The sequence below is a fragment of the Dipodomys merriami genome, unplaced genomic scaffold (genome assembly GCF_024711535.1).
Source record: "Dipodomys merriami isolate MVZ:Mamm:240054 unplaced genomic scaffold, mDipMer1.0.p SCAF_45, whole genome shotgun sequence".
NCBI classification, from domain to species: Eukaryota; Metazoa; Chordata; class Mammalia; order Rodentia; family Heteromyidae; genus Dipodomys; species Dipodomys merriami.
The window spans coordinates 5,726,298-5,747,083 of NW_027206013.1; the positions used below are offsets into that span (position 1 = coordinate 5,726,298).

Consider the following 20,786-nt stretch of genomic DNA (forward strand, 5'->3'; position numbering starts at 1 on the left):
GATTCTAAGCTAGCCTGTGCAAGAAAGTTTTTGAGACTCTTATCTCCAATTAATTACCAAAAATATTGGAAGTGGAGTTATTGTTGAAGTGGTAGAGTGCTAGCCTTAAGCAGAAAAGCTCAGAGACAGTGCCCAGGCCCTGAGTTCAAGCCCCTGAACTAGCACCAAAAAAAGGAAAAAGATTTGCAGATGTGCTTTCATCTTAATGCTAGGTTTGGATTCAGTAAGTGTGGTTTGGGACCCTGGAAACTGCAGATTTTAGATTGATTGTTAGGTACAAACAAGTCTGGGCAGTAGTCCTAGGGAGTAGCTGCTTGTGCATAAATTCTACTCAGCAATATTTATGTCATCTTGACTACAAACCACACTGCCAAGAACCGTGGGGCCAGAGGGGAAGGATGGGGAATAAAGAATTAGTAGAAGAGCAGAACACTTTGTTAAATAATCTAGCATAATGTAGAATAGGGGGGAAAAAACCTTCAAGAGGTCTTTTAGTACTGATTTAGACCTTTTCATAGATTTTTTTTCCCCTGTGTATATATGTTGGTACTGGGGGTTTGAACTCAGGTTCTGGCTCTCATGCGTAGCTTTTTTGCTCAAGGCTGGCACTTTACTACTTAAACCACACCGCCACTTCTGGCTTTTTTTTTTTGGTGCCAGTCCTGGGGCCTGAGCTTCTTTTGCTCAAGGCTAGCACTCTACCATTTGAGCCACAGCGCCACTTCCAGCCTTTTCTGATTATGTGATATGGTGGAATCGAACCCAGGGCTTCATGCATACCAGGCAAACACTCTACTACTAAGCCACATTCTCAGCCCATTTCTGGCTTTTTTTTTTTTGCTGGTTAATTGGAGATTTTCTTACTGACCTGGCTTTTGAACCTCAGTCCTTAGATCTCAGCCTCCTGAGCAGCTAGAGATTATTGCTAGCCTCAGTCCAGGACTTTCATAACCTCTTAAAAGCAGGAAAGATATAGACTGTAGTTAAAAAGTTACCACTTTGGGGGATGTTGAAAACATTTTATAATCATGACACTATGAGACAAACTGGTTAGGGTAGACACTAGTCATAGAATATTGATATAACCATCCCAGTTTGTGCCAGCTGAATATCAACTCTCTTTTCATAGTAATATGTAAGTGGGTCTCAGGCTCTGGGCCAAGAGTTTTACTTGATTTACATAATTCTAATAGGGTGGATCCTGTTTTTACAAGGAGAGAAATTGAGACTAAGAATTAACTAAAACATTTCCTAAGCTCACTTACAGTTGCTAAATGGCACAGTTGCTAAATGGGATTGGAGCTTCATCATAAGCTTTAGTTACCTGTTTACAGGAGGCCCACATGATTCACTTTATATAAGACAGAGCTAATGGAATCTGTCCAATCATCTCTGGTATTTAATCTTACTGTTGAGATTGAAATCTGGTGAGAAACAACCTCAGTGTTCACTAAGGGAAACAAACAGTAACCAAATAAGTGGGCACATCTAGAGTGTGTTCTTTTTAGGTAGTAGGAATACAAGGGGGAAAAAATAAAGCAAGGTAATTAAGAGGGTTAGAGAGTGCTCCAGAGCAGCAGGTCTTGGGCATACATTGGTCAGGAAAAATCCAAGGAGGAAACATCTGATCAGAGAATTGTATAGTGAGCGTCATAGGAGAGGGCTATGCCCATGGAGCAAACAGGTAGCTCAGAAGGGCAGAAAGGGATGCACATGTGGTGTGTGCAGGGAGTGGTGAGAGGGATGATTGAGGAGGATAGGGGATGCACTTGGGATGTGTGATGTCTGTCAGATAAAAGGTCTAGTCTTTCTGTTTTGAAAAGTTCACTGTTTGACAAATAGGGCATAGAGGGCCATGAGTAAAACTGGGAGGGACATTGCAGAATCCAGTAAGAGAGTATATGGTTTGGGCCAGGGTGAGAGTGTTGTTGGGTATGAGAAATGGGGAGAGTAGGAGGCATTTTGAAGGTAGAAGAACTTAAAACAGCATCTCAAGAGTTTTGACAGCTGGGTGTTGTGGCTCACGCCCGTAATCCTAACTACTCAGGAGGCTGAGATCTGAGGATCATGGTTCAAAGCCAGCCTGGGCAGGAAAGACCATGACACTCTTATCTCCAATTAACCAAGTGATAGGCTCAAGTGATAGGGCACTGCCTTAATTTAAAGAGCTCAGGGACAGCGTCCAGGCCCAGAGTTCAAGCCACATCACTGACAAAAAAAAGTTTTGACCTGAGTAGGTGGGTGGATGACAAGTAGCAATGTTACCCAAGAACATTCTCATTGCCTTAACATAGTTAGAAATTTATTTTTACTCTTGTAAAGCTTCCTGGGTGCTCTTTATTGGTGGGACAGTTGTTCTCCAGTCAGTGGTGACAGAACACTAGTTTCCTGCCCATCTTCAGTGCAGATTCTCAGGGTCTGTGTGTTTGTCTGCATTAAGCAAGCTGAAAGCAGAAAGACTGGAGGTGTAGCCAGTGCATGTTTCTGTAGTTCTGGCTACTGTGGAGGCTGAAGCAGTAGGATTGCTTGGGCCTGAGAAGCCTGAATGGTCCTCACTTGTTTGCTGCAAAGGAAACTAGAAAGTGTAATCTAGCAGGTGTCTAGAAAAAGAAGCAAATTTGGTAAACATCTGGCTAGTCTTTGCCACAGAGAGAACTTGAGAGAAGAGCCAATTGAAGGTGAGTTACAGAGGGTCAGGAATTTTGTTTTGGACAAATTCCCAGTTTGAGATGACTCTTAAGTGGCTGGGTTAAGTAGCCATTTGGGAATGGGGACCTGGAGGTTTCTAGAGGAACTATGGGGTAGTCATCAATGTAGGGCTCTTTAAAGCCATGAAACCAGATGAGCAGCTCCCTGGTAAGAGAGCAGGTAGAGAAGAAGTTTGAAAACTTCAGAATGAGGAATCCAAAGAGAATCCACAAAGGGGACTCAGGGACCAGAGAACTAAGGGGGAAACTCACAGGCCCAGATGTCCAATGAGCAGTGAGGCAAGATGCTGGGTATCATGCCTGTAATCCTAGCTACTCAGGAGGTAGAGATCTAAGCATCCTGGTTCAAAGCCAGTTTAAAGTCCATGAGACTCTTATCTTTCTTTTTTTGCCAGTCCTGGAACTCAAACTGAGGTTATAAGCACTGTCCCTGAGCTGCTTTTGCTCAAGACTAGCACTCTTACCACTTGAGCCACAGAGCCACTTCTGGCTTTTTCTGGTTATGTGGTACTGAGGAATTGAACCCAGGCTTCATGCATGCTATAGGCAAGTATTCTACCACTGAGGCACATTCCCTGCCAAGACTCTTATCTTCTATTAACCATCAGAAAACCAGAAGTGGAGCTGTAGCTCAAAGTAGTAGCATGCTAACCTTGAGCAAACGAGTTCAGGGACAGTGCTCAGACCCTGAGTTCAAGCCCCATGACCAACCCCCCTTCCCTCCCCCCCCCCCCCAAAAAGCAGTGAGTTTCAGGAAGAAAGAGTTCAACTGGGCATGTAAGATCAAGATGTGTGCATTGGTGTTAGCAACATGGAGTGGTTGGTGACTTAGATTAGAGTTGATATGATTGGATTAATCAGGATTTAAGAGAAGGGAGGTGAAGGTGAAGTGACAATAGTGAAAGCAGAGAACTCTTTTTAAGACTTGTGAGGATGATAGCCGGGGGCTGGTGGCTCACGCCTGTAATCCTAGCTACTCTGGAGGCTGAGATCTGAGGATCGCGGTTCAAAGCCAGCCCGGGCAGGAGAAACCGTGAGACTCCTATCTCCAATAAAACCACCAGAAAACCGGAAGTGGCGCTGTAGCTCAAGTGGTAGAGCGCTCGCCTTGAGCTGAAGAGCTAAGGGACAACGCCCAGGCCCAGAGTTCAAGCCCCACGACTGACAAAAAAAAAAAAAAAAAAAGACTTGTGAGGATGGAGACTAGAGAAAGATACATGGTGGACAGTGTTTATCTAGTTGGAAAAGACACGGCATTTATATGAAGATAGAGAGGGTCCAGTAGTAAAGGACAGGCTGGTGTAGGCATTGGCCAGACATTTGTTCCAGGAGCCAGGACTTCAGCAGTGCTGAAAAAAGCTGAGCACTCCACACAGACCACCTGAGGGCTGGGTGCCAGTGAGGGTGGATCAGTGACTTATCTCCTTCCCCCAGAAAAGCTTCACCACACAGTCCTCAAACATTCTCTGACTCTAAGTCCAGTATGTATCCTGGAACACACAACAGAGCTATGTATGGAGCACAGTGTACCCTTTAGTTTATACAACTCTGGTTCTAATTCAGTTTGGGAACTAGGGTGTAAGTGTCTATTGTAAGAGATGAGCACTTGTCAGTGCTAGAAAAAAAAACACCTTTCTTGGCATCACTAATTTAACATCTGTCCATCTGTCCAACTGTGGATTATCAAGGAAAACATTTCTTATACAAACCTCGTTTAGGGTGGGAATATGGCTCAGTGGTAGAATGCTTGCCTAGCATGTATGAAGCCCTGGGTTCTACTCAGTACCACATACACAGAAAAAGCCGGAAGTGACATTGTGGCACAAATGATAGAGTGCTAGCCTTAAGCAAAAGAAGCTCTGGGACAGTGCCTAGGCCCTGAGTTCAAGCCCAGGACTGGCAAAACAAACAAATAAAAAAACAAAAAAACACCTCATTTGCCTAAGGAGCCTCAGCTTGGTACACTGCCACATGAGTACTGTGGTATGAAGATATTGGCAAGTCATGGAAATTCTGTGTGGAAACTGAAAGCACCTAAATATGATGAATATTTATAGAACATAGACATTAAGACAGTAATTAACATAGAGGATGAAAGCCATAAATGTAGTTTGATTTTTTTCATAAAAGTATCAATTTAGACATTTATAATACAGTGGGTTATTCTATCATAAAGGAATCCAAAGGGAAACTTTTACTAACAAGAACATACTTTGCTTACTTTAGATTTCAGCTCAATATGTGAGAAACCGAATTGTTACCTGAATAGGAAGTCATATTTGGTCCTTGACTAAGGTGAAATAGAACTTTTTTTTGGTGGGGTGGTGGTCGTCGTGGGGCCTGAACTCTTGGCCTGGGCGCTGTCCCTCAGCTCTTCAGCTCAAGGCTAGCGCTCTATCACTTGAGCCACAGCGCCACTTCCGGCTTTTTTCTTTTTGCTTATGTGGTGCTGAGGAATCGAACCCAGGGCTTCATGCATGCAAGGCAAACGCTCTACCACTGAGCCACTTTCCCAGCCCCAACTTTTTTTGTTTTGTTTAAAATGTTATCTTAAAATGTGGCAGTGGTACTATTTTGTCTGGTATTGGGATTCAAACTTAGGGCCCTACACTTGGTAGACAGGTACTTTTCTACTTGAGCTATATCCTCAGCTCAGATAGTGTCTTGCTTTTGCCCAGACCTGGCCTTGGAATGTGGTCCTTCTAACTTTCTTTTCTTTTTTTTTTTTTTTTTTTTTGTCGGTCGTGGTGGGGCTTGAACTCTGGGCCTGGGCGCTGTCCCTCAGCTCTTCAGCTCAAGGCGAGCGCTCTACCACTTGAGCTATAGCGCCACTTCCTCTAACTTTATTTTCTATAGCTTGGCTTATAGATGCATACCTATGCACCTAGTTAGTTTTTGAGATAGGATCTTACTTTTTCCCTCCCTGGGCTGGACTTGACCTTGATCCTTCCAGTAGCTGAGATTACAGGTATGTACCACCAGATTAGATTCCAAAACATAGTGTGCTTGTGTGTGTACACTTCTTTGTATCTAATACTTTACAGTGGTTGTAATCTCATTCATTGTTTTAAGCTCACTGTTAGGAGCTCATCCGTGCTTTACTTGCTTGCATAGTTTGGTATTGCTATTGAGGTACATCTAATTTCTCCTAATGACATGAGACAAAAAAGAGAAAACTGAAACAAATAATATATACTTAAGCCGGGTTCCAGTGGCTCATGCCTGTAATCCTAGCTAGTCAGGAGGCTGAGATCTGAGGATCATGGTTCAAAGCCAGCCCAGGCAGGAAAGGCTGTGAAACTATCTGCAATAAACCACCAGAAAACTGAAAGTGGTGCTGTGGCTCAAGTGGTAGAGCACTAGCCTTGAGCTGAAGAGCTGAGGGACAGCATTGAGGCCCAGAGTTCAAGCCCCATGACTAACAAGAAAGAAAGAAAGAAAGATACAATATATTCTTAAATAATGAAGCTGTAACAATAATAAGTAATGTTTTCTCAGAATCCTTGAAACAAAACCTATGCACTCTGTCAGTGTTGCTTTTGTAGCAAAGCAGAGACAAAAGATGATTTAAAATCATTAGAATATGCCTGTTATCCCATGGTGTCTCAACCACTGTCATCCCAGCTATGATTGCAAACCTAAAATAGGCTAATCATGGTCCATGCATGTACCTTTTCAACTCAAGGCAAACACTCTACCACTTGAGCCACTGCACCACTTCTGTTTTTTAGGTGGCTAGTTAGAGATAAGAACATTCCTGCCGCCGGGCGCTGGTAGCTCACGCCTGTAATCCTAGCTACTCAGGAGGCTGAGATCTGAGGATCGCGGTTCAAAGCCAGCCCGGGCAGGAGAGACCGTGAGACTTCTATCTCCAATAAAACCACCAGAAAACCGGAAGTGGCGCTGTAGCTCAAGTGGTAGAGCGCTCGCCTTGAGCTGAAGAGCTAAGGGACAACGCCCAGGCCCAGAGTTCAAGCCCCACGACCGACAAAAAAAAAAAAGAAAAAAAAAGAAAACCCAAAACCAAACCAAAAACAAACAAAAAATGAAGAACATTCCTGCCAGCTGGCTTTGAACCATGATCCTCAGATCTCAGCCTCCTGAGTAGCTAGGATTACAGGCATGAGCCACCAGCTCCCCGCAAGTTTTTCCTTTTTTTTTTTGGTCAGTCGTGGGGCTTGAACTCTGGGCCTGGGCGTTGTCCCTCAGCTCTTCAGCTCAAGGCGAGCGCTCTACCACTTGAGCTACAGCACCACTTCTGGTTTTTCTGGTGGTTTATTGGAGATAGAAGTCTCACCGTCTCTCCTGCCCGGGCTGGCTTTGAACCGCGATCCTCAGATCTCAGCCTCCTGAGTAGCTAGTATTACAGGTGTGAGCCACCAGCGCCCGGCAAGTTTTTCCTTTTAAATGGCAAGTTTCGTTGAGTTTAAACCCCAGTGCTGGGGCAGGGAAAGAGGCTGGGTAATCTTAGCTACTTGAGAGGCTGAGATTGAGAAGATTGTGATTCAAGGCCAGCCTGGGCAAAATAGTTCATGGACTCTATCTGAATTAATAAGAACTTGGGTGCAGTGGTATGTGCCTCATCCCAGCTATGTAGGAAGTATAATAGGAGGATCACTGTCGAGGCTGGCCCAAGGTAAAAGCTAGGCCCTATTTGAAAATTTGGGCTAGAGGTACGGCTTGAGCAGTAGAGTGCTTTATGCCTGCTTACCAAGGTTCTTTGTTCAGAATCAAGTACTGCCAAAAAAATGAAAATGAAAGAAAAACAGCAACAAATAAACCCTTTATTGCAAAATAGTTTCACACTCACAAAACATCATAAAAATAATAGAAACTCTTAAGTTAAATTTCTCAATCCTCAGCCATATTTGTTTTATGATTTTCTCTCTTCCTTATGTGTGACTCTATTTTGATGTGAAACACTTGATTTTTAGGTTAGCCTTTATTCCTACAAGCATATTTTCTTATATAAGTATAGTGAATGAGGGCTGGGAAGGTAGCTCAGTGGTAGAGCACTTGCCTCGCATGCCTGAGGTCCTGGGTTCAATTCCCCAGCACCACATAAGCAAAAAGTAAAAAAGCCAGAAGTGGCGCTATAGCTCAAGTGGTAGAGTGCTAGCCTTGAGCTGAAGAGCTGAGGGACAGCACCTAGGCCCAGAGTTCAGGCCCCACGACCGGACGCAAGAAAAAAAAAAAAGTATAGTGAATGATCAAAACCAAGAAATTGATATTAACATAGTACTGTTCTGTGCTATAGTCAGATGTTGTCAGTTGGTCCACTAGTATTTTTCAATCTTAGTAAAATATTTAATGGTTCATTTTTGCTTGATTTCAGCCTCTTTCACTGTGAAAACACTGCCATGAGCCACTTCCTGTGGTCCTTACAGAAGTTGCCTCTTCGAGCCTTAAACACAGGTAAGTAGCCAGTGGAAGCGGTGCTGCCCTCTCTGTCAGTTTGCCCAGCTGTAAGTTGAGATAAGCATAGGTTTAGAATGAAATGAAATTGAATATGTGAAATACACATAGTACCTGCTGTGCAGTCTCTGAAATCTTGGCTCCGTCACTTTTACTGGTTATCTAGAACTCTGCTGTACCACTTCAATGCTGTTGGCATTGAAGTTCTTTGTATGCTTATTCTATCATGGAAAATCCTGTAGTAACATACCTTTGTGCATATCAGGATGAATTTGTAGAGGTAAAATTTCTGGCTGAAAAAGTTTGTGTGTATTTGACAGTTTGGGATTTGGGCCAGATTGTTCTTCATTCAGGGTTGCCTCATTTTGCGCTCGTGAGCAGGACGTGCTTGTGGTGTGACACTTCCCCACATCCATCCACACTTGCACTGTGAACTCTATGGTCTGCAAAGAAGCTATTTGAACTCCTACAAAGCTGTGTATTGTCTTTATTGTCTAAATATCCTTTTTTTTTTTTTAAAGTCAGGTGCCGGTGGTGCACACATGTAATTCTAGCTACTCAGGAGGCTGAGATTTGAGGTTTGAAGCGAGCCTGGTATCTATGAGAGTCCTTTTTTTTTTGGTCAGTCATAGGGCCTGAACTGAACTCTAGGCCTGGGCACTGTCTCTGAGCGCTTCAGCTCAAAGTTAGTACTCTACCACTTGAGCCACAGTTCCACTTCTGGCTTTTTCTGCTTATGTAGTGTTGAGGAATTGAACCCAGGGACTCATGCACTCAAGCACTCTACCACTGAGCCACCTTCCCAGCCCTCTATAAGACTCTTTTCACCGGGCTGGGAAGGTGGCTCAGTGGTAGAGCGCTTGCCTTGCATGTGTGAGGCCCTGGGTTCGATTCCTCAGCACCACATAAGAAAAAAGAAAAAAGCCACAAGTGGTGCTGTGGTTCAAGTGGTAGAGCGCTAGCCTTGAGCTGAAGAGCTGAGGGACAGCGCCCAGGCCCAGAGTTCAGGCCCCACAACCGGAACCCCCCCATAAAAAGTCTCTTATCACCAATAAACTACCCAAAAAAAAACAAAAACAAAAGTAGAGCTGTGTGCCCATGTAATTGTAACCCCTCTGTACAGTATGTTCACAAATTAAATTAAATTAAATTAAAAAAAATAAAAAAAGTTTCAAAAAAAAAAAAAAAGTAGAGCTGTGGCTCAAGTGGTAGAGCACTAGCCTTGAAGCTCAGGGACGGCACCCAGGCCCTGACTTTAAGCCCCAGGACCAGCACCAAAAAAACCCCAAACATACATACACACATATTTGTGTGTTGGAGGGGCAGTATGTATGTATTTTCTTTTTGTGTGTGTGTGCTGCTACTGGGACTTGACCTCAGGGCCTTGTGTTCTTAGGTTTTTCACTGAAGTCTGGTGTTCTACCACTTTTTGGTGATTAATTGAAGAGTCTTGGGGAGGGCTAGGAATGTGGGTTAGCGGTAGAGTGTGTGCCTAGATGTATGAAGTCCTGGGTTAAATTCCTCAGTACCGCATAAACAGAAAAAGCCAGAAGTGGCGATGTGGCTCAAGTGGTAGAGTGCTAGCCCTGAACAAAAGAAAAGAAGCTCAGGGACAATGCCCAGGCTCTGAGTTCAAGCCCCAGCAATGACAAAAATATATATAAAGAAAAAGGAGTCTTGGGGAGTGTCTTTTTCCCTTTGAGAGCACATATACTCTGTTAAAGTATGTCCCTGCCTTTCTGCTTATCTGTTTTCTGCATTTTGTTTGCTTGCCTGCTTGCTTATTTACTTACTCAATAAAGCTCTGCCAAGTTTTCTTACCACCCCCCCCCCCAAAAAAAAAAAAAGTCTTGGGTACTTTGTTTTCCTGCTTAAGCTGGCTTCAAACAGTTCCTCAGATCTCAACCTTCTGAGTAGCTAGGATTACAGGCTCCTGGTTCTAAATACCCTTTCTATAAGTTTTTATAATTGTATAATTTTTTTTACTGACTATTAAGACTACTTTGGAAATAAAATGAAGGGGTTAATGAGAACAACAAAAGCTGATTATCAGAACGGTAGTTCATTTGAACACGTGGATATTATTTAATTAGGAATTGCCTGCTGTGTGGAGAGAGAGACTCAGACTCAGAAAAACTCAGCTATAACTTTGGATCTTTGGAAGATCTGTTAGTGCTTTTGTGATAATCCAGATCCAGAGAAGAGAGAGGCAGGAGTAGAGGCAATTTTTATTTACCATGTCAGCGAGGCTGCTGGTTGCATATTGAGAGTACATCACCAAGTAGCTAAAGCACTTCAGAAAGAGAAAAAAGACTGGTTATTATTATTTTTTGTGTTGCTGGGGATCGAACCCAGGACTTTATGCATGCTGGGCAGGCATTCCCTGAGCTACATCCCCAGCCCAACAAATCTTTCTTAGAGGTATATTTACTTGTTAAGTTAGTAGGGGTTTCATCAGGAATGATTATAGACAATGAAAAAGATTGATAACTTTCACAATTGCTCATTTAAAAAACCACCAGCCAGGTGCCCGTGGCTCACACCTGTAATCCTAGCTACTCAGGAGGCTGAGATCTGAGGATCACAGTTCAAAGCCAGCCTGGGCAGAAAAGTCCATGAGACTCTTATCTCCAGTTAACTACCAGAAAACCGGAAATGGTGCTGTGGCTCAAGTGGTAGAGTGCTAGCCTTTAGCTGGACTGTGCAGGGATAGTGCCCAAGCCCAGAGTTCAAGCCCCATGACCAACCTCAAAAAAAAAAACAACAAAACACCACCAGTGAGGCGCTAGTAGCTCATACCTGTAATCCTGGCTGCTCAGGAAGCTGAGATCTGAGGATTGCAGTTCAAAGCCACTCCAGTCAGAAAAGTTCTTGTGCGACTCTTATCTCCAGTTAACCACTCAAAAACTAGAAGTGGCACTATGGATCAAATAGAGTACTAGTCTTGATAACAAAGAGGCTCAGATTTCCTGCTTTTGAAAGCATCTGATCTCTGCCTTTCTTTTCTTTTCTTTTTTTTTTTTTGGGGGGGGGGTCTGGTCGTGGGACCTGAACTCTGGGCGTGGGTGCTGTCCCTCAGCTCTTCAGCTCAAGGCTAGCACTCTACCACTTGAGCCACAGTGCCACTTCTGGCTTTTTTCTTTTTGCTTATGTGGTACTGAGGAATCGAACCCAGGGCCTCATGCATGCAAGGTAAGCACTCTACCACTGAGCCACCTTCCCAGCCCCTCTGCTTTTATTTTCTTTCTTTCTTTCTTTTTTTTTGGTCTGTCGTAGTGCTTGAACTCTGGGCCTGAGCGCTGTCCCTCAGCTCTTGAGCTCAAGGCTAGTGCTCTACCACTTGAGCTACAGCGCCACTTCCAGTTTTCTGGTGGTTTATTGTAGATAAGAGTTTCACGGACTTTCCTGCCCGTGCTGGCTTTGAACCATGATCCTCAGATCTCAGCCTCCTGAGTAGCTAAGATTACAGGCGTGAGCCAGCGGCACCCGGCTTTCTGCCTTTTTCTTTTCTTTTCTTTTCTTTTTTTTTTTTTTGGTGGGGGGCGGGGGGGGGTGTCCGGTCGTGGGGCCTGAACTCTGGGCCTGGGCACTGTCCCTCAGATCTTCAGCTTAAGGCTAACACTCTACCACTTGAGCCACAGTGCCACTTCTAGCTTTTTTCTTTTTTCTTATGTGGTGCTGAGGAATCAAACCCAGGGCCTCATGTATGCAAGGCAAGCGCTCTACCACTGAGCCACCTTCCCAGCCCTCATATGATGTTCTACTGTGCATATCTGTTTCCAAATTTCTCCTTTTTTTTTTTTTTTGCCAGTTCTGGGGTTTGCACTCAGGGACTGGGCACTGTCCCTGAGCTTCTGTTGCTCAAGGATAATACTCTACCACTTGAGCCACAGCACCACTTCTAGCTTTTTTATTTATATGGTACTGAAGAATTGAACCCAGGACTTCATGTATGTTAGGCTAGCATTCTATCACTAAGCCACATTCTCCCAGCCCAAGCTTATCCATTTTATGAGGACACCAGTCATGTTAAATTCAGGCTAACCCTGACAGCCTCATTCTAACTTGGTAACTCTGTTATTAAACACTGTCTCCAAGTGGATGGTAGAGTTGAGGTCTTTAGCATATAACTTTAGAGGGGCATGTTCAACCCATAACAGTTACTGAACATCTGAACATCTGTCTTCTTGTGTACTTACTCATCACTTGTATGTCCCCTCTGGTGAAATGTCAGTTTAAATTCTTTATGCATTAAAAAAAAAATTGTGTGTGTGTGTGTGTGTGTGTGTGTGTGTGTGTGTGTGTGTGTGTTGCTGCTGGAGATTGAACTCAAAACCTGCATATACTAGGCAAATGTTCTACTGTTTTTGTTGCTAAATTGTAAAAGCGTAGATTTACATCAGAGAACGTCAGAACCCAAATAGAATCAGGCCTTAATTGTAAAAGCAAGTTCAAAAAGGCCTGGTTAAGAAATGCCCTGGACCTGTTGGTAGCCAGCTGTGAAATTGTGATTTACTTTAGTTTTGTTTTGTTTTTTTTTTGGTCGGTCATGGAGGCTGAACTCTGGGTCCAGGCGCTGTCCCTCAGCTCTTCAGCTCAAGGCTAGTGCTCTACCACTGGAGCCACAGCTCCACTTCCAGCTTTTTTCTGCTTATGTGGTGCTGAGGAATTGAACCCAGGACCTCATGCATGCAAGGCAAGCACTCTACCACTGAGCCACCTTCCCCGTCTGACTGATTTAGTATTTTTGTCTTAAGTTCTTTGACTATGGTGACAGTGGAGGTGCATTGTAGCTCATCTGTCCTTTGCTGATGTTCTGATTTGGAGACAGGAGGGTCTTGATAGTGATTCAGAGATGCAATAGATACCTTAAGGGTTCAGTCACCTCTCCTGACTACTTTTGAGATACATGGGCTTTTCCTGGTTTTCCTGTGGTGCTGTGTACCTTACTCCTTCTTATTCCTTTTCTGAGGCTCAACTTTTTTTTTTTCCCCAGAGCTGAGGACTGAACTCAGGGCCTTGCGCTCGCCAGGCAGGCGCTCTTCTGCTGAGCTAAACCCCCAACACCTTTTTTTTGTTATGTTAAATTTTATTTATTTATTTATTGACAGTGGTGGGGCTTGAACTCTGTGCCTGGATGCTGTCCCTCAGCTCCTCAGCTCAAGACCTGCGCTCTGCCACTTGAGCTATAGCGCTACTTCCAATTTTCTGGTGGTTTATTGGAGATAAGAATCTCACAGTCTTTCTTGAACCATGATCCTCAGGTCTCAGGCTCCTGAGTAGCTAGAATTACAGGCATGAGCCACTGGCACCCAGCAATATTTTTTCTTTTTTATTGTCAAGGTCATGTACAGAGGGGTTACAGTTACGTAAGTAAGGTAATAAGTACATTTCTTTTTTTTTTTTGGGGGGGGGGGGTCCGGTCATGGGGCCTGAACTCTGGGCCTGGGCACTGTCCTTCAGCTCTTCAGCTCAAGGCTAGCGCCCTACCACTTGAGCCACAGCACCACTTCCGGCTTTTTTCTTTTTGCTTATGTGGTGCTGAGGAATCGAACCCAGGGCCTCACGCATGCAAGGCAAGCACTCTACCACTGAGCTACCTTCCCAGCCCCATAAATACATTTCTTGTCAGACTTACTACCCCTTCCCTCATTTTTATCCTTCTCCCCCCCAGTTGTATAAATCATTTCCAACATATTGTCTTATTTATATCGCTGTTACATTGGTTCCCCCCTTGTCCTTTGTCTCACCATTCTATTGTTCCCCTTGCCTTACCTAATTCAAATAAACGTACAATACCAGGGTACCAAAATCAAATACAGTGACAACAGGGGATATACCATAGGGGAAAGAACATACAAAAGAAACAAAAAAATCACATAGTACATTAAAAACAACAACAAAGAAAAACCTCTTATGTTTATGTTTTGGAGTTCATTTCCCTTAACATCATCTTGTTTGGGTTTTTTTTTAACTGTATTTTTTTTGTCTTTTCTTTTTTGGTTCTGGGGATCGAACCCAGGACGTTGCACTTGCTAGGCAAGCGTTTTGCCACTGAGCTACATCCCAGCCCCCTTAACATCATCTTACATGGTCATAAGTACATAGCTATTGAGCTACTCTGATAAGATTATCCTAGAAGCCTGGCTTTGGTGGCTCACACCTGTAATCCTAGCTATTCAGGAGGATCATGGTTCAAAGCCAGCCTGGGCAGAAAAGTCTGTGAGACTCTTATCTTCAATAAACCACTAGAAAACCGGAAGTGGAGCTGTGGCTCAAGCAGTAGAGTGCTGGCCTTGAGCTGAAGAGCGCAGGGACAGCACCCAAGCCCAGAGTTCAAGCCCCACGATCGACCAAAAAAAAAAAAAAAAGATAAAAGATTACCCTAGATGTATACTTATTATTTCGAATAAGGGAAACCATGGGACCTATGTTTCTTTGGATCTGGCTTACTTTACTTAATATGATTTTCGAAGTCTTTCCATTTCCTTACAAATGGGGCAGTGTCATTCTTTCTGATAGAAGCATAAAATTCACACACACACACATTTTCTTGATCCATTCATCTAAAAAGGGGCACCTGGGTTGGTTCCGTATCTTAGCTATGGTGAATAATACTATGATAAACGTAGCTGTGCTGGTAGCTTTGTATGACCTTGTTTGTGATCATTTGGATAAATGCCCCAAAGTGGGATTGCTGGGTCATAGGGGAGCTCTATGTGGAGTCTTTGAGGAACCGCCATACTGCTTTCCAGAGTCGTTGAACAAGTTTGAACAAGTTTGCACTCCCACCACCAGTGCAGTAGTGTTCCGTTTTGGCCACATCCCCTTCAGCACCTGTTGTTATTCAATTTCTTGATTATAGCCATTCCAACTGGAGTGAGGTGGAATCTCAATGTTGTTTTGATTTGCGTTTCTTTTATGACCAGAGACATTGAACATTTCTTCATATGTCTATTGGCTATTCTTATTTCCTCTTCAGAGAAGTCTCTTTTTAAATCTTTAGCCCACTTATTAATGGGGCAGTTGTTTCTTTGAGGATTTGTTTTGGGGGGGATTTAATTTTTTGAGTTCTGAGTATATTTTAGATATGAGGCCCTTGTCCATTGTATGGCTAGTGGAGATCTTTTCCCAATCCGTGGGCTTTCAATTGATCTTGCTAGCTATGTCCTTTGCCATGCAGAAGCTCATGCAATTGGATTTGTCCAACTTTTCTTTGATTTGTTGTATTTCTGGGTCTTTATTAAGAAAATTTTGGGGGGTGGGGGGGAGGATGGGAAGGGATAGGAAGGGGAAACAAAGGAGGAGGCTACAATGCTTGATAAGAAATGTAATCGTTATGTTACCCATGTAAGTGTAACCCCTCTGTACGGTATTTTCACAATAAAATAAATAAATAAATAAAATTTAAAAAAAATTTGGAGCCGGGGGCTGGGAAGGTAGCTCAGTGGTAGAGCGCTTGCCTTGCATGCCTGAGGCCCTGGGTTCGATTCCTCAGCACCACATAAGCAAAAAGTAAAAAGCCGGAAGTGGCGCTGTGGCTCAAGTAGTAGAGCGCTAGCCTTGAGCTGAAGAGCTGAGAGATAGCGCCCAGGCCCAGAGTTCAAGCCTCACAACGGGACCCAAAAAAAAAAAAAAAAAAATTTGGAGCCGGGCGCTGGTGGCACATGCCTGTAATTCTAGCTACTCAGGAGGCTGAGATCTGAGGATCACGGTTCAAAGCCAGCCCGGGCAGGAGAGACCGTGAGACTCCTATCTCCAATAAACCACCAGAAAACCGGAAGTGGCGCTGTAGCTCAAGTGGTAGAGTGCTCGCCTTGATCTGAAGAGCTGAGGGTCAGCACCCAGGCCCAGAGTTCAAGCCCCACGACTGACCCCCCCCAAAAAAAATTTTGGCCTGTGCCAAGGAGCCCTAGAGTTTTTCCTATTCCTTCCTGTAATGTTTTCAGGGTGTCTGCTTTTACCTCAAGGTCTTTGATCCATTTGGAGTTGATTCTGGTGCAGAGTGATATATAAGGATCTAGCTTTAGTTTTCTACAGGTGTTTAGCCAATTTTCCAGAGGCTCTCTTTCTTCAATCCTATTTTTTGACTCCCTTATCAAAGATTAGGTGGCTATAGGTCTGTGGGTTCTATAGGTCTTCAGTTCTGTTCCATTGGTCCTCAGATTTGTTCTTGTGCAAGTTCCAAGCTGTTTTGATTACTATGGCTTTGTAATGGAGTTTAAAGTTTGGTATTGATATTCATTCCTCTAGTGCTGTTCTTTCTGCTAAGGATTATTTTTGCTATTTGGGGGTCTTTTATTCCATATGAATTTTTGGATTGCTTCTTCTATTTTATTGAAGAATGAACTTGGGATATTGATGGGTGTATTGAATTTATAGATAGCCTTTGGCAGTATTGCCATTTTCACAATGTTAATCTTCCCAATCCCAGGATCATGGGAGGTTTTTCCCACTTCCTTAGTTGTGCTTTAATTTCCTTTTTCATGTTTTTAAAGTTTTCATCATAGAGGTCCTTCACTTCTTTGATTAAGTTAATTCCTAGGTATTTTATTTTTTGAGGGGCTATTATAATTTTTTTTTTTATTACAGGTTCCAGGAAAGTTCATACTGCTTCTGCCCGATCCTTGTACCTGCTGCGCCCCTTCCCCATTCTACTGTTGACAGGTGGCGGGTATGCAGGGTACCGGCAGTACGAGAAATACAGGGAGCAGGAGCTGAAGAGGCTGGGATTGGAGATTCCACCCAAACTGGCTGGTCACTGGGAGGTAGGCAGAAGGCAGAACTGCCTTGTGGTCTCATCTGCACAGCTGTCTGTCACTCTAAACTGCCCCAAAGTAGAAATGTTGAATAAGTCACAATTGCTTTATGGAAGCCCGTGCGTGACTCCAGTGAGTTGGGCCAGATGCAGGAGCCACAAGTTTGGTGTCATGTCAAGCTTCTCTCCTGTCCTCCCACCTACTCCTGGTCTCCTAAAGGCCTGAGTAGAAATTTCCTGCTGTTGACATCCTCAGAGCTTATGCTTGCTTTGGTGCGGACACTTTGGTTCTTCTGCCGTTCTTCTCTTGTTGGTTCGAGAAGGCTGAAAGGACTGGGTTTTTGTGATGTGGATTAGTTTCCACCAGGAACCAGACTGCAATGATCAAATTTCCTTATTGTCATTGTTCAAAATGCTCCCCACCACTCACACTCAAAAAGTAGGGGCAGCCTGCAATGATTGTTGACCACATATGTAGTCCATCTAAGGTTGATAAATATGGAAAACATACAGAAGTAAAAATTGTTTTCACTTCATAATTTAATCAAGAACTCTCAAATAGCAAAGGAGCAGTGTTAGAGCCCAGTTACCTAGGGAAGAGCAGGGAACACTGAGACTTCCCATGTGGAATGGAGTAATGTGTTTGGATTTCCTCATGACCTCCTCCAACTCATTGACATGGCTCAGCTGAGTCCAATCTAACAGCACTTTCCTTGGTGGGTAGTTGTGTCCTGATGTTGAGTGCCAGCCAGGGCTTTGGTGACTATGTGAATTGGGTACGTCACTTTTTTCCTACCTTCTCTTTTTTATTTTTTTTAAACATTCAAGATTTATTTATTTGATACTGAGGGTTTAAATTAAGAGCCATGGTGTTTTACCACCTGAGTCCTGCTCCAACATCAGTACTTCTTTTTTTGAGGCAAGATCTCAAATCTTTCTGTCTCTGTCATCCTATTCATTGGTATTACAGTTGTGTGCCACCACACTCAACTCTTTTGTGCTTGTTGTAAAAGTTTAATTGGAATATAACTTTGAGATTCCATTCAGCTCTAGAATAGTTTGTCTAGAAATCTTTGTTGCCATTGGAATTGCATGTTACATAATGAACTTTCTTCCAAAATTCTTTTGAGGTTTTTGTTTTGAACATTTTCTTCTAGTAGAATGCAGTGTAAAGATTTTACTTGTTTTTGTGGGGTTTTGGCGCTCAGGATTGAACTCAAGGCCTCATGCATGCTATGCAAGTGCTGTGCTCACTCAGTGTCTACTCCCAGTCCTTTTAAATTTTATTTTGAGACAGATCTTCCTGATTTGCCCAGGATTGAACTCAAGGCCCCATGCATGTTATGCAAGTGCTGTGCTCACTGAGTATATACTCCCAGTCCTTTTAAATTTTATTTTGAGACAGATCTTCCTGATTTGCCCAGGCTGGCCTTGATATAATTATTCTGCTTCAGTCTCCCAAGTACCAGTGATTACATACCTGAACCACCACTCCTGGCAGATTTCATTTGATTGCTGAGAGTCCTATAAAACTGTGACTTAGTCAGCTGCACATGCAGATTAACTCATGCACCTGCCCCTGGCCTGTCGTTACATTCTTGGACTTTATAATAATTTAGCCCCAGATTGAAAAACCAAACCAAAACAGAGTTTTCTGGTATTACATCACAGAATCCTTCGATGAAGAGTCAAGTGACTGTGAGTCACACTTTCCGAGTGTGGTGTGCCTTTGCCTTTGATTGTACCTCTGACAACACCCATCTCCATTAGGCCAGTACAGTCCTAACCATGGGTAGTGCAGGGCTATAACTGTCTGACCCTGTGCAAGTTCATGATCAAAGCTGGTGTCATGGTGACTCATCCTGGGGTGAGCTGGTATGCTCCTGGGAATTGCCACTCTTTTCAAAAGCATCCCTGGAGTTGGAGATTAAACTCAGTGGGAGAGCCATTTGCCTGGCAAGGCCCTGAGTTCAGTCCTCAGCTGGGGGGGGCAGGGGGGGAGGAGAGGGCGGGGAAGGAAAAGCATACTGAGAAAATCTGAGTTTGAAAGATCTCAGCTCCTCAAGTAGCTACAATTATATGTATGGGTTGCTGGCACTTGCTTTTTCTTTTTTAATTTTATTTTATTGTAAGGATGCTGTACAGAGGAGTTACAGTTACACGAATAAGGCAATGAATGCATTTTTTGGGGGGGGGGGTTGGTCATGGGGCTTGAACTCTGGGCTTGGGCACTGTCCTTGCACTCTTCAGCTCAAGGCGAGCGCTCTACCGCTTAAGCCATAGCGCCACTTCTGGTTTTCTAGTGGTTTATTGGAGATAAGAGTCTCATAGACTTTCCTGCCTGGGCTGGCTTTGAACTGTGATCCTCAGATCTCAGCATCCTCAGTAGCTAGGATTATAGGCATGAGCCAACGGCGTCCGGTTGAATGCATTTCTTGTCAAGCATTGTTACCCCATTCCTTGTTGTTTTCCCATGATCCCTCCCCTCCCCACCTCCATCACCCCCCCCACCTTAAGTTGTAAAGTTCATTTCCAATTTACTATCTTTTTTAAAAATAATTTTTATTTTGATTAAGTGATTGTATAAATTTCACACTATTGAGAGATAATGATAGTTAAAGTCACAAACACATTCTAACCTTCATGAGGCAAATTGCCATTATTGTGGTGTATAAAGTTTGTGAATTCTATGAGCTTTGACTATACAACTATTTCTTCCACATAGGTGGTATGTATATTTCTTTTCTTTTGCTTAGTAGCTGTTCCCTCTTTCCTGTTCATTCCCTCCCTCCCATCACTGCCCTTGAATTGCTTAGTTCGTTTTCATCAATGTCCAGTGCAGCTGATGGGCCCCTCTGTTGTATGTTTTCCCATTTCCCTCTGATTCTGTGTCCTCCTCCTATACCACGTATACCATATATGTGGTCAAGAACGTGGGGATCATTTAGTAATGGTAGGACAAGTGGAGGTCCTTTATTTCTCGAGCCCTGTTTACTTTGTGGTATCTCCTTGCATTTTGTATTTAACATCCACATATCAGGGAGACCATGTGCCATTTGTCTCTTTGTTCTTGGCTTACCTACCCAAAATGATTTTTTCTAGTTTTATCCATTTTCCTGTGAATGTCATTATTTTGTCCTTTCTAATGGCTGCATAATATTCCATTGTTTATAGGTACCACAGTTTTTTTGATCCATTCATCTGTAGTGGGGTATCTGGGTTGTTTCCATATCTTGGCTACTGTGAACAGTGCTGCAATGAACATGGAGGTGCATGTGTCCTTGTATCCTGGTTGCTGTTGCTTAGGGTAGATGCCTAGGAAGTGGTATGGCTGGGTCATGGCGGAGGTTTATATTTAGCTTTCTGAGGTACCTCCAGACTGCTTTCCAAAAGTGGTTGTATTAGTATACATTCCCACCAGCAGTGCAGTAGGGTTCCTCTTTCTCCATATCCCCTCCAGCATTTGTCATTGGCTGAATTTAGGATGTGGGCCATTCTGACTGGGATAAGGTGGTATCTCAGTGTTGTTTTTATTTGCATTTCCTTTAGAGCCAGGGATGATGAACATTTCCTCATGTGTTTCTTTGCCATTTTTATCTCTTCTTCTGAGAATTCTCTCTTTAGTTCCCTTGCCCATTTAGTAATTGGTTTGTTAGGTTTGGGAGAGATTCGTTTCTTGAGTTCCCTGTATACAGTGGATATTAGTCCCTTGTCTGATATATTGCTAGTAAATATTTTTTCCCAGTTATTTGGCTGTCTTTCTACTTTGGTTGATATGTCTTTAGCTGTGCAGAAACTTTTTATTTTAAGGTGTCCCATTTGTCGAGTCTTGCTCCAATTTGTTGTGACCCTAGAATTCCGTTCAGGAAGTTCCTGCCTGTGCCTATAAGTTCAAGTGTCTCGCC

At 43.4% G+C, this 20,786-nt stretch overlaps 1 protein-coding gene across 1 annotated transcript in view; it reads left to right on the forward strand.

Annotated features, from left to right (window-relative positions):
* The window catches only part of Pisd (phosphatidylserine decarboxylase), a 46,700-nt gene that overhangs the window by 1,698 nt on the left and 24,216 nt on the right, over positions 1–20,786 (forward strand). The window contains exons 2-3 of the mRNA XM_069994482.1: positions 8,044–8,123; positions 16,716–16,891. Of these exons, the coding sequence (XP_069850583.1) occupies positions 8,044–8,123; positions 16,716–16,891 (256 nt within the window). The remainder of the gene's footprint in view (positions 1–8,043; positions 8,124–16,715; positions 16,892–20,786) is intronic.